This window comes from Myxine glutinosa, chromosome 1 (genome assembly GCF_964187855.1).
Source record: "Myxine glutinosa chromosome 1, kmMyxGlut1.1, whole genome shotgun sequence".
Classification (NCBI taxonomy): domain Eukaryota; kingdom Metazoa; phylum Chordata; class Myxini; order Myxiniformes; family Myxinidae; genus Myxine; species Myxine glutinosa.
Genome location: NC_136261.1, coordinates 20,577,599 through 20,592,138, shown reverse-complemented (window position 1 = coordinate 20,592,138; position 14,540 = coordinate 20,577,599). Strand labels below are relative to the sequence as shown.

General features: G+C 45.5%; 1 protein-coding gene across 1 annotated transcript in view; it reads right to left on the bottom strand.

Annotated features, from left to right (window-relative positions):
* QTRT2 (queuine tRNA-ribosyltransferase accessory subunit 2) overlaps positions 1 to 9,882 on the bottom strand; it is a 40,019-nt gene extending 30,137 nt beyond the window's left edge. The window contains exons 1-3 of the mRNA XM_068108112.2: positions 9,618 to 9,882; positions 9,313 to 9,511; positions 9,169 to 9,224 (exon numbers count right to left, since the gene is read on the bottom strand). Of these exons, the coding sequence (XP_067964213.1) occupies positions 9,169 to 9,224; positions 9,313 to 9,509 (253 nt within the window). The 5' untranslated portion in view covers positions 9,510 to 9,511; positions 9,618 to 9,882. The remainder of the gene's footprint in view (positions 1 to 9,168; positions 9,225 to 9,312; positions 9,512 to 9,617) is intronic.
* Positions 9,883 to 14,540: the final 4,658 nt, after the last annotated feature.

Below are 14,540 nucleotides of genomic sequence, written 5' to 3'. Positions count from 1 at the left end.
TCTCCCCTATGGGCTGGTGCTCCTGCCTCGCACCTGGCTCGGCTTCACGCTGTTGAATCCAAAGCTTTCAGAATCATTGGAATCTCCCGCGATGAAGCTATCTCTGAGGGCCTTTCACTCACTCACCACAGGCAGGTAGGTGGTCTTTCTGTCTTCTACCGACTCCTCTCCGGCCTTGCTCCCCCAGCTCTCTCTGTGCTCTGTCCCCCAAATATTCCTACAGGTCGCACAAGATCTGCCAGCCACCCTCTGATGGTTAAACTGCCGAAATCACGGCTCTCTGCTCACCTTCACTCTTTCATTCCTCTTTTCTCCCGCCTCTGGAACAAACTCCCACACTCACTTCAATCACACTCCTCCCTCCAGGTCTTTAAAACAGCTGTTCACCACCATCTCTTATCTTCCCCCATCCAAAACCTTGATCTTTTCTACCCCCACTAATTCACCCCAGATCCACCTTGTTTGAAATTCCAACTTCTTTCCTGGAAGTCCTGGCAGTGTCCATATGTTTTATACCTCTCCCACCCCCCACCCCCCTTCCCATGCCTCCTCCCCCAAAGCCCTCTCCCTCCCACAGTTCTCTCGATGTCTCCATGTCTCTCGGTCCCTGCTCTCAAATGTTGTGTTTGTGTCCTTCCCCCTCTCTCCCCATCTTGTCTACCGCTCCCGATGTTATTTGTTTTATGTGTCCGTTTGTCTTTCTGTGCGATTAATGTTCGCTCTTTCACGAGCCTCGATCTTGTATACAAAAAAACCAAAAAAAAAAACCAGGAAGAACAAGGAATTTATTACCAATTTGTACACTAATAATAAGAGGAAGGAAAAGGAAGAATGTACAGGGAAGAGGAAGAAGCAGGTACACAGGGCAGCCTTAATCACAGTCTTAACTTATCCCTGGACACGGGCCCGTTCACTCTCAGACTCACTCTCAGGGTCACTCACACGGGGTTTGAAGATGGTCGGGTTGAGGGTCCAAGGGTCCACAGCTCGTCCGGTCCCCGACTCGTACCGTGCAGATTGATGAAAGACGGCCGGCAGCTCTCCCCGTGACATAGGCGCGATGCGGACAATTATATCTCGGGGGATAGGTAAGCTGGCGATAAGACGGCGTACGTAATATGTGTACCGGCGCCTTCACACGCGCTCCCGGTATTACTATGATCGATCCAAGCGCCCTTCACCAACGTCCTTCTCACACTGCAGTCCTTTGCAGCATGTGCCGCGCGTCCGCCCTTTGTAAAATGCTTGCCACAGCGCGTCTCTCCCTCTCGTAACTACTCAACTCCGATCAGGTCAAGACTCGAGCGCCTGTCTCATAGCTTTGATCAAGCCCGCTCTCTCCTCGCTCATAACTTGTTCACAATGATCACAGTTGCGTCCGTTCTCACAACTCAGGTACAATGTTCAAGCCCTCTCTCCCCTCATAAATCAGGTACTCAAACCAGGCACCTCTCCCATCATAACTGAGGTGGGGGCCTCGCGCAAGGGGTTCCATTGCCACGCACAGCGAACGCTCTCTAATCTCTAGCCACACCCTGTCAGGCGATCTCCCTCGAGCCCTGCTTGGCTGGTGAGGGCTTACCGGCTCCGCCTTGATGGCTGCTTGACGTGGCCACACCTCCACCCTTGCGCTCCGCCCCATTTTCAGGCCTTACCTCGTGGCCTTTGGGCTGGTTTGAGCGGAAGGCCAACGAGGTCACGACGGCTGCTGGCAACCTAAAGGGCGAGGGCGATGTAAAGACTGGCTCGCGCTTAATGGCGTCGCTTGGAGGGAGGCTGCTAAAATGGACGAATGGGCCTACTCTTATTTGTTTTACACAACGCAGATGCAACTATTGGATATGGCCTTATCCTAAACACATACTATGAAATAACTAACGTCCTAAGGTGACCTACGTGTTGCATGTGGCCTACCTATGGGGTGCAACCTTTAACCTTTAATGATGTTACCTGTGTGGGTTCTCAAAACCACAACACTATCTCTATATATCTCTATATATCTCTATATATCTCTATATATCTCTATATATCTCTATATATCTCTATATATCTCTATATTATATATCTGTCTATCTCTATCTCTATCTCTATCTCTCTCAGCACGTTTTTGCATGGTTTACAAAAACACAGATAAATTACAATATTGGAAACAAACTAGAACAATGTGACTGTGTCGCCAATATGCCTCCACATAGTCCCACAACGGGTAGATGCCATCACTCTGCATATGTATGGATGGGTAGGTGATCACGTTTGCGAAGTTTCATCTTGATCGGATAAGGTTCGTTTTTCTATCCAAGATGGCTGCCAAACCACATGACCTATGACATCCTCATTTTCAAACTATATGCAACAGTGCTGTTAGATAATTGTAAAATTTTGCATTGATAGGGTGAGCGGTTTCAGAGATATAATTATTTAATATTTACCTTCAACCCAATGTGGCTGCCAAACCATGTGACCTATGATGTCAGAAATTTAATATTTCAATACAAATGGGTCATAAATCGTGTGCATGCAATTTCAGATTTTTAGGATAAGGAATTTGATTAAAACATTTTTGGCTGGTACACCACTTCACCTATGATGTCAGCAACATAATGCTTTTGTTCCCCATTGGGAGGACTTGACAATGTGCCAAGTTAAAAAAAATTCCATTCAGCGATTTCCGAGAAATAATTTTTTTATTATTTGCTTTTAATCCAAGATGGCTGCCATACCACGTGACCTATGACATCACAATTATCATAAAAACATTCTGCGTGGGTGTCACTCCTACCCTGAAAGTTTCGTCTCAATCAGCCATATGGTTGCTGAGAAAAACGAGGTTTAGCCCTTACGGACGTACGGACGTAAAACCCAAAAACATAACGCCTCCAGCTACTTTGTCAGCTGAAGCATAAAAAAAAAAGCAATGAGAATTATGAATACCAAAACAGACTGAGATTAGGATATTCTGCTGTGAGTGGCCATTTGATTCGTTAAGACTTCCTCGATCCATACACATACAACAGTAGCCATCCCACAGCTTTGATCTGTCATCCAAATGCTGAGTGAGCGAAGGGAGGAAGCACCACCACCAAGCAGGTACCGTTTTTTAAATCTTTGGCCAGGGTTAGGGTTAAACCGCCAACCTCCCAGAGCCAGAGCAGATGCTCAAACCACAATGCCACCGAATAACAGTGAAACTCATTACTATTTGGGCTGAAAATTGCAATTTGTTCAATTTGATTCTCAACCAAACAAAATTTCTGGAAAAAAAAATGCAACTAGTACACCCACTCCCTATGGGAGCAAGATGAAGAGTCATGTTATTATCCGTCTTGGGGTATGTAGATAACAATTGATCTAGTCTTGGATCCGTTAGTCTGTGGCGGAGGCAATAAGCATAGAATGCCTCAATGCCGGGTTTCCTCCCTTTCAGTTTAGTGTTAAACAGCAGTCGCGATTGTTACCTCCACCACCAAAGGTGGATGGAGGTTACGTTTTCACCCCTGTCTATAATCACAACGATATCCACATGGTGCAAGCCCTATTGCATTACGAAACTCTCCCAACTCCATGTCCACATTCCTCCCCCCTCTCCCAACTCCAATTCCAATTCCACATCCCTTCCCTCCTCCCAACTCCTAATTTGTTTGTGAACAAGGTATCTCAAAAAGTTGTGGACGAATTCGGCCGAAATTTGGCAGAGATGTAGCATATATGACAAGAACGAAATGATTAGATTTTGGTGAAGATCCGGATACTAGATTTTTTAACAGTGATTCTTCACCATTGGGAGATAGGGCCAAAAACGATACAGAGCAGGATATCTCAAAAAGTTATGGACGGATTTGGACAAAACTTTGTGGAGAGGTTGTGTGTGTGTGACAAGGAAGAATCGATTCGATTTGGGTGAAGATCTGAATTTATTTATTTTATTTTTTTTGTATACTGAATCGAGGCTCGTGAAAGAGCTAACATTTACTTCACAAACAAATCAACCAGACAAACAAAATATATAAAAAGAGGGAGCGGAAAACAAGATGGGGAGAGAAGGGGAAGCACACAAACACAACATTTGAGAGCAGGGAGATGTGTGGAAGGGAGAGGGCTTGGGGGGAGGAGGTGTGGGAAGGGGGGGGGGGGTGGGAGAAGTATAAAACACAAGGACACCAAAGACTTCCAGGACAGAAGTTGGTATTTCAAAAAAGTGGAATTGGGGTGAAATTAGCGGGGGTAGAAAAGATCAAGGTTTTGGATTGGGGAAGATAAGAGATGGTGGTGAACAGCTGTTTTAAAGACCTGGAGGGAGGAGTGGGATTGAAGAGAGTGAGGGAGTTTGTTCCAGAGGCGGGAGAAAAGAGGAATGAAGGAGTGAAGGTGATCAGAGAGTCTTGATTTTGGCAGTTTAACCATAAGAGGGTTGCAGGCAGATCTTGTGCGACCTGTAGGAATATTTGCGGGACAGAGCCCAGAGAGAGCTGGGGGGGCAAGGCCAGAGAGGAGTCGGTAGAAGACGGAAAGACCACCAACCTGCCTGCGGTGAATGAGTGAGAGGCCCTTGGAGTTAGCTTCATCGCGGGAGATTCCAATGATTCTGAAATATGGATTCGGATATGAGAATTATTTAATTTCTTAAGTGATTCTTCACCATTGAATGATAGGGCTAAAACCAACATATAGCAGGATATCTCAAAAAGTTATGGATGGATTTGGACGAAACTTTGTGGACCGGTTGTGTGTGCGACAAGGAAGAATCAATTCCATTTTGGTGAAGATCTGGATCCGGGTCCGACTGGTATATTTTTGCAAGTAATTCTTCACCATTGGGAGATCAGGCCAAAAACAATACATAGCAGGATATCTCAAAAAGTTGTGGATGGATTATTTTGATTAAATGTGATTCTGTATTGTGATTTTCTGGTCTACTCTAGGATACAAAACATAAACTGTTCACCTGGCGGAGGTATGCTCTGTACTGAGTGCCGTTCTAGTTCAAAAAGGTAATCATACGTATTGGTGGTTTATTTTTTTTAAATTTTTTATTTCTGGGGTACGTTCAATTACCAAGCAGCTAGCTAGTGCTTTCCAAGCGAGCCGTTACTTATCAACAGTTTTGAATGGAGTGCTTGCTTGAGTGCTCAAGCCACTTGGCAAGCGCTCTGCAACAAACTTGGTAACTGAACACACCCCACATAGGCTTGCCCCACAAAACGCCATGATAAACTATTTATACACATTAATACGAAGTTGAGGGAAAACTCCTTTGGGAGGGGGGGATATTATTACTCCCACCAGGGAGTAATGCATTCGATCGTGTCTGTGTGTGTGTGTGTGTGTGTGTGTGTGTGTGTGTGTGTGTGTGTGTGTGTGTGTGTGTGTGTGTGTGTGTGTGTGTGTGTGTGTGTGTGTGTGCGCGCGCGCGTGTGTTCGTGTGTTTGTGAACAAGATATCTGGAAAAGTTCTGAACGGATTTGGATGAAAGTTGGTGGGATGATTGCCCTTGGGATAAGAAAGAATTGATTAGTTTTTGGTGAAGCTCAGGATATTATTCCGGATCCAGGAATTTTTTGAAGGATTGTTTACCATTGGAAGACAGGGCTCATTTTTTTTTAACATTATCTTCTATATATTCTATATTTAACATTGTGATATGAAAATAGTTTTTATATTTGTTGGAAATGTAGTTTAAACTCGTGGTTATGCGTTAAAGCGGTGTATTTTGTTAGCAGCAGCGTCATCAAGGTTCTTTTTTTTTTCTAATAAAGACATATTCTGTCATTTTAAAACCACCAAAGTGTGTATTCGGTTTCCCCGTTTCATAAAATGTATCGTTTGATACGTATAATGCTTTAAAACTGTTTTTTGTTTTTTTTACCTCAGAAGAGATATCAACATTTACCTCAGCGAATGTCAACCGCGGTGTCGGTATTTGATGAACTTATAAAGACTTAGGTGAGTTATAAGTATGACAAGCATGTGCACGGGATTCTTCGCAGAAGAATGAGTGGTCGCATTAGCTTGTACGACTTAAAATGAGCGAGTTTTGTTTTGACGTTTGGGCCAGTTTTACATGTTGTATCCCTAAGGAATGAAACGCACGTTTTTTCCTGGCTTACAATTTTATTTGAAGTCACACATGCCTCAAAATACACTCACTTATATAGAATCGAACGCTGAATCCGAAAATGTAAGTGAAATTGCCTTGTTTTTTTTTTTTACATTATCTTCTATATATATATATATATATATATGTGCAGCCCTGTACCTGTGCAGTGTCTGTCTTGTGTTGTCTTGTCTCGTCTTGTCACTGAACTGACGGCATCAGCCCACGGGTCCTAAAATCATGTTCTTCCGCTCTTTCACTCCCTCTTTCTGTTCTCTTCACCCTCTCTTTTGCTCAAGGTCATCTGCCATCTGCTTGGAAATCAGCCAACATCACCGCTTTGCACAAAAAAGGTGCAAAAACAGATCCCAGCAACTACAGACCAATCAGCCTTCTCCCAATTATCAGCAAAGTCATGGAATCCATCATTGCTTCAGATATGAAATCTTTCCTCTTCTCCAATGGCTTGATCTCTGATCATCAATTTGGTTTCAGACCTGGTCACTCTACTCTGGACATGCTGCTTCTGCTTTCTCAACAATGGATGGAGGTCCTCAACACCAAACAGGAAATTAGAGCTGTCTCCCTTGACATTTCACGTGCCTTCGATACGGTCTGGCACCCTGCTCTGCTCACCAAACTCTCCTTCTTTGGTATCCATGGAAATCTCCACGCATGGCTGGCGGACTTCCTCTCTGGTCATAGTCAACGTGTGGCCCTGAATGGGTTTCTCTCATCTCCTCTTCCTGTTCAGGCTGGAGTTCCCCAAGGTAGTGTTCTGGGCCCTGTGCTTTTTCTGGTCTTCATCAATGATCTCTCTGACTCTCTTGAAAATCCTTTCTATCTTTTTGCTGACGACTCTACTCTCTGTCGCTCCATTCCTCATCCCTCAGATCGGCAGTCTGCAGCCTCCTCACTCTCTGCAGACCTGGACAAAATCACAGACTGGGCAAACAAATGGAACACGTCTTTCAATCCTGATAAATCTCACACTCTTACGATGTCTCTCCGAAAAGACCGACTGGAAAACCCTCCCATCCACTTTCTGAATAATCCTCTCCAAGAAGTTCTGTCACTCAAGCTTTTGGGTCCCACTATTTGCCATGATCTTTCCTGGGAAAACCACATTTCAAATCTGGCCTCCAAAGCCAGTCGCCGACTGGGCATCCTCCGTCGTGCGAAGTCCTTCCTTGGCACACCTGAGCTCCTCACCACATACAAGGCTTTCATCCGCAGCTCTATGAAATACTGCTCTCCCCTCTGGTCTGGTGCTCCTGCTTCACACCTAGCTCGTCTTCACACTGTTGAAACCAAAGCATTCAGAATCATTGGAATCTCCCACGATGAAGCTAACTCCAAGGGCCTTTCACTCACTCACTGCAGACAGGTTGGTGGTCTTTCAGTCTTCTACCGACTCCTCTCCGGCCTTGCCCCCCCCCCCCCCCCCAGCTCTCTCTGGGCTCTGTCCCCCAAATATTCCTACAGGTCGCACAAGATCTGCCTGCAACCCTCTTATGGTTAAACTGCCAAAATCAAGACTTTCTGCTCACCTTCACTCCTTCATTCCTCTTTTCTCCCACCTCTGGAACAAACTCCCTCACTCTCTTCAATCCCACTCCACCCTCCAGGTCTTTAAAACAGCTGTTCACCACCATCTCTTATCCTCCCCCATCCAAAACCTTGATCTTTTCTACCCCCGCTAATTTCGGTCCCCTTGTGTTTTATACCTCTCCCCCGCCCCCCCTCCCCTTCCCACGCCTCCTGCCCCCAAGCCCTCTCCCTCCACACTTCTCCCTGCTCTCAAATGTTGTGGTTGTGTGCTTCCCCTTCTTTCCCCATCTTGTCTTCCGCTCCCTCTTTTTGTATATTTTGTTTGTCTGGTTGATTTGTTTGTGAAACAAGTGAATCCTCTTGGATTGCGCTGAGGTTCGGGCATGCAATTTCTAGGAGGAAGTATAATTTGTATGCAATGAAAGTACATGTAATATGGGATCGAGTAAGATCGAGTAAGCTTCACCAGTGCGCGCGCGTGCGCGAATTTACGTCACGTCGGCAGCGAGAAGGCGTTCCCCAACACGAACCAATCAGGAACTGCCACGCCCACTTATATGATCTCAGAATTCCTGTGACAGGAATTAGCGTTACACTGGCTGGAAGTCATTCGCTAGAGGCGCTTCCTCAGCGCCAATCACCAGTGCGCGTGCGCGAATTTACGTCACGTCGGCAGCGAGAAGGCGTTCCCCAACACGAACCAATCAGGAACTGCCACGCCCACTTATATGATCTCAGAATTCCTGTGACAGGAATTAGCGTTACACTGGCTGGAAGTCAATCGCTAGAGGCGCTTCCTCAGCGCCAATAAATGTTAGCTCTTTCACGAGCCTCGATTCAGTATACAAAAAAAAACAAAAAAAACTACCTCAAACTTTTGTGAAATCGTACTATTCCAACTTGACCCACGGCGGGAGTATGCGCTCTACTGAGTGGCGTTCTAGTTATTATTATTAATATTGTTTTGTAAAAAAAATAACATTAATGAACATTATACTATTGTCATTAATGTTGTTATTACTTTTGTTATTAGAAGCGGGCTTGGAAAAATGCCACAATTAGCTATCTTTAACAGCTTATTAGATTTTATCTTAACAATTTTATCTTAACAGATTAGCTATCTATGAACCTTAACACTGTTTCACCTAAGGCAGACAACCCCTTTGGGGAGGCTGGTAAATCAGGTCGCTACAACCTCCATCTTGTGACCCTTTGTCCTCCTGTCAAGTTCGGTTGAGATTGGATAAGGGTAATGCCAGCAGACGGAACAACCAGTTTAACGTCCATCTGAGTGATGGCACATGTATTGATGCGTCGCCCTGCCTGAGGAGCACCAGGATGACCACTCACAGTTCTGATCAGGAATCGAACCCAGACTAGGAAGCACCAAGCCGACATTTTATAGCCGGGCCGGGAATATAACCAAGACTAGACAGCTTAAGTTAAAGGTAAGTGCCCTTCGTCTGCACCATACTGTCACCAATGTAATCAAGTGTACTTTAGGCTTAAACACAGTCACTGCTGACCTACGAATTTGCTGATTCCATCGCCATTCTTCTCCAAAATATCCTGATGTCCAGCCCTGCAAACAACCACGTGCAATGAGACTGCGTGGAAATGATACAATGTTTATAAGACGGGTGGTGTAGTTAGTGGCTGTGATGACTCACAACTCCGGCAGGGGGAGGTACAGACACTGTGGAAGGTCAGCGAGAGAGGCGAGGAGATCCGACGTCAGATGAGGAACACAACCCACGTGACTATATACCAAACAAGCAGGGGTCTCCACAGATGCACCTTTGGCTCCCAATCCAGACAGAAGACCCAGGCGAGCACCGTCGACGACGGCACGAACTTCAAACCGCATGTCTGTAACAACAAGGAACCATCGATCGATCAAACGACAGCCTTAAAGATAAAGCACGAACCACGAACAATCCATTAAAAATAAACTCCAGGTTCATACAGAACGTACCTGGTGGGTTTAGGCAGGTGAGGGCTAATCAGACAGTTATTGGTCTAGGAATGCTACAATAGTGCAATTTCTGCACTGTTTAGTGGAAGGTATTATATAGCAGACGTAGAACATTCACCGCTCACAATACAGTATTGTCATTACTACATTATTCGCTTAAGTTGCTCCTCATAATTAAGGACAAATGGAAAATCGAAATCAAACGAAACGAGGAATTTAAAAATAGGAGCCGAATTCTGTATGACAGGAAGTTCAAATACTGTATGACAAAATTAAACAAATGGCCTCGCACTTAGTAGTGTGTAATACACCAAGGTTTTATAATATTGTATGGAGATGTGAACCTCACTTGTTATGGAAAATAAAAGTGACGATATGAAACAACGAGGAAGCCACATGAGCTATAAAACATTGCAACACACCTCGAATTGTACTACCATGAGATTACAACGGTTATTCCCAAATAAGAAAACCAAACAGGACTGAAAGAAAGTATAATAACAAAGGAAGCTTGAAAATAATTACCAATATAGGTCGAAGCTAAATATTGGACAAACATGCATTTGGGGTTACCATAGCCTACTAAATAGTAATAATAGGGTAAGACAAAAAATACGAACATTTCACAAGAATTTTTTTCAAGAAGCGTAAAGTAGTGAGGAAAAAAATCCGCCAATTTTTTTTTTTACGGTAATTAGACAAGAGGTCAAAATGAGCAGGTCAGATGTTGATCATCACAAATAACATTATTAAATAACTAGTTATACTCTCATGTAACATACGCGTCATAGTATTTTTGAACATGTTTATTCATATATTCCACTGTTAACAATCTCGTTAACAGAGTAAAACAATTAACAATCTCGTTCAATTCCTCTCAGAAACCACTAAATGTTGTAGTGGGCGGTTTAGCGGGCGGTGTCGCAGGCGGTATAGCGGGCGGTGTAGCAGGCGGTGCATATAGAGGGCGGAATAGCATTATCGTTTTAAATAAAACAACTTTGACATAAGAAAAATACACATTTGTATCACATGGAAATAACTGTAGATGAACAAACATTGAAAATTACAACCATCTTTGATTCCTGTGAAATGCCCGTGTTATTATAGATATGATTGTAACTAATTATTCTGACTTGTATTTGCATTGTTGTTGTGGTTTATCGGACGCGCTTATTCGTCAGACACGAGTGAATCATCACCGCGTCAATAAACGCGTTTTCCGCTTCCGGCACGATGGAGTCTGCTTGAGTTCGTTACATGGTGTCAGAAGTTCGTTGATATTCACGCCATAAGCCGCCTTTCGTCTCCATAAATATGGCATCTCCGAACTTTGATCATCCCTCGATCGACTGGGAGAGTCTGGATCTCTACCAGGAGTTTTGCCGGTTCAGAAATCACGTCAGTTTTGTCTTGTCAGGGCCGCTCGCAGACATAACGAAGCCTCGTCAAGCAGGATGGCTCGGAACGTGGATCGGCGAACAAGGTCGTCAAATCTACCAAACTCTATCTTGGGAGGAAGGAGAGAAAGACGACCCGCAGGAAGTGCTGAACAAATTCCAGAACTATGTGCAGCCCAGAAAGAACAAAAGAGTTGCCAGACACCGACTGAAACAAAGGCGCCAGCGGAGTGGTGAGTCTTTTGATCATTTCATAAAAGATCTGAGGATAATTCTCATGGATTGCGATTACCAAGACCCAGACGACATAATCGTCGATTGCATCATTGATGGCAGCCATGATAAGAGGGTCCAAGAGAAATTACTCGATAGGGGTGAGGAGCTCTCACTAGCTAAAGCTATAGAAATTGGCCAACAGCTAGAGTTCTCGCAGAAACATATGAGAATAGTCCGAGATGAAGATGCTCTCATCTCAGCCCTCAGATCTGAAAACGAACGAACTCAGCACCAGACTCAACGTTGTAAGAGCAAGCCTGATAGGCATACACAAGCCACCGAGCTGTTCAAAGCTGAGAATCGGTTTCGGAATGACGGTCCCTGCAGCAAATGTGGCCAGTCAGTGCACAGGCAAGCCAAGTGTCCAGCAATTAATTCTAGCTGCTCCTACTGCAAGAAGCCTGGTCACTGGTTTGCGGCGTGTCGGAAGAGACTGCGCGACCTAAAGTCCCTTGATGAGGAGACCAGTCTAGATCATGTAGATCTTCCTCAAGAACTCGTCAAGGAATCTGAAATTTTAAGGATCTCCGCTCTACAACCAAGCATCAATACGGCTACTCATGACAAGTGGGCACAGACCGTCACGTTGCTGGGTCAGCCGACTCGGTTCCGGATTGACACGGGTGCAAGGTGCAACACACTAACACTCAACGACTACCAGTTAGTCCAGCACCTCGCAGGCGATCTACAATCGTCGCATAAAGTTCTTAAAACATACTCGAACCATACTATCCATCCTGTCGGTACCGTGACACTCCCTCTCTCTCACAAAAACAAGACCGTTAGAGCCAGTTTTGAGGTCATTGACCTCGATCAGGAGAATGTAATGTCAGGCGCTACCTCGGAAGCCCTAGGCCTCATTGTCAAGCTCGATAAGTTGTCTCTTGTTCAGCCTCTAGTCAATGTGTCTCAGGAAGCTGTAATCTCTGAGTTTCCAGAAGTTGCCAAGACAACTGGAACTCTTCCCGGAACTTATCGGATCAAGCTTGTAGAAGGGTCACAGGGAGTAGTTCACGCTCCTCGCAGACAGCCTGCAGCATTGAGAGAGCAAATAGTTGACAAGCTACAAGAGATGGTCACCGAAGGTCACATCGCGAAGGTAGAACGACCGACTGAGTGGGTGAGTTCCATGGTAGTAGCTCTTCGCAACGGCAAAGTCCGCATCTGTATAGACCCCAAAGACTTAAACAAGTGCACAAAACGTGAGCACTACCCAATGAGAACTGTTCAGGAAGTTTTAGCTCAAATCCCTGGAGCCAAAGTATTTTCTGTGCTTGACGCCCGCAGTGGGTTCATGCAAATTCGCCTTGACGAGCCTTCTTCATTCTTGACCACGTTCAATACACCTGCTGTTCAATATACCGCTGGCTGCGTCTCCCTTATGGATTGAGGTGCTCGCCGGAGATATTCCAGCGAATCATGGACCAGATGCTAGAAGGGATAGAATGGGCAACAGCGGTAATGGATGACATTTTAGTTGCTGGTCGTGACATCACCCACCACGACTGTGTACTGAAGCGAGTTATGCAACGAGCTACAAGTTATAACCTGCAACTAAACTTCCGAAAATGCCTCATCCGGCGAACCTCAGTCCCTTATGTAGGCCACCTGCTTACTGCAGAAGGAGTGCTACCAGATCCATTCAAGACGAAGGCAGTTGAGAAAATGCCACGTCCAACAGACAAACAAGGCGTCAAGCGTTTCCTTGGATTCGTTCAGTATTTAGGGAAGTTTATCCCCAACCTAAGTGACACAAGCAAGCCTCTCCGTGATCTCTGCAAGGCGGACGTGGAGTTCTCCTGGCAGTCAGCTCAGGAGCTGTCCTTCAAGAAGCTGAAGCAAGCATGTATTTCGGCCCCGGTCCTTCAGTACTACGATGTAAGTCAGCCAGTTGAAATACAAGCCGATGCCAGCCAAAACGCTGTAGGAGCCTGTTTGCTCCAGAATGGCAACCCTATAGCGTTCACATCACGCAGTATGACCGATACTGAGTGTCGCTACGCTATGATTGAGAAGGAAATGCTCTCAATCGTCCATGCAACAGAAGCATTTCACTACTATATCTTTGGAAAATCAGTAGTGGTATATAATGACCATAAACCCCTTGAGGAAATCTTCAAGAAGCCTCTCCTATCTTCTCCCATGCGTTTACAGCGTATGTTGCTCAAGCTTCAACGGTATGACTTGGAGGTTAACTACTGCCGTGGTTCTGAGATGGTGCTCCCCGACACATTGTCCCGTGCACCTCTACCGGACACCGACTCAGAAGCTGGGAAAGACCTTGAGCCTGTGAACATGTTCCAGTTCCTTGCGATCACGAGTGGGAAATACCTCGAAATCCAGGAAGCTACTCTGAGTCAAATGAGCCTTCTCTGCGGTGTCATTGCAAGTGGATGGCCTGACTCCCGAAAGGAAGTCCCAGCACAGGTCCGTCCGTACTTTGACTCCAGAACGCAATTGGCAGTCTCAGACAGTGTTGTCTACAAAGGCATGCGCCTTGTCATCCCGCCAAGCCTCAGACCCAGAATGCTGAGCTTGATTCATGAATCGCACCTCGGAGTGAAAGTGTAAGCAGCGTGCTCGCGAGGTCGTGTATTGGCCCTCAATGAACTCTGACATCGAAGAAACTGTACGGAATTGTTGCAAGTGTGCAGAGTATCAAAGCGCTCAGCAACGGGAGCCTCTCTTGCCGACTTACACGCCTGATCTTCCATTCATCGAAGTTGGAAGCGACGTTTTTGACTTCGAATCAAAGCAGTATTTGCTCACGGTCGATTATTACTCCAAGTTTGTGGAGGTGGATTGCCTCAAGGACATTACAGCTCGCTCTGTAATCGAAGCTCTCAAGCAGCAGTTTTGTCGACATGGTATTCCAGAGAAGCTGCGAAGCGATTCCGGAAGTCAGTACACGTCAGAGGAATTTTCTCAGTTTTGCAAAGAATATGGCATAACTCACGACATTGTGTCCCCCAAGCACCAACGTGCCAATGGAGAGGCAGAAAGAGCGATCCAGACAGTGAAAAGGCTCTGGAAGAAGTCAGCAGATAAGTACTTAGCCCTGCTAGACTACCGCACCACTCCACTGGAAGGAATAAACTTGTCCCCGGCTCAGCTCCTAATGGGAAGACGCCCCAGAAACACACTGCCTTGCAACCGCACTCTTCTCATGCCTGCGCGGTATGACCATCACCTTGTGAGATCACGCCTTGACACACAGAAGGAGAAACAAAAATACTATCATGACAAG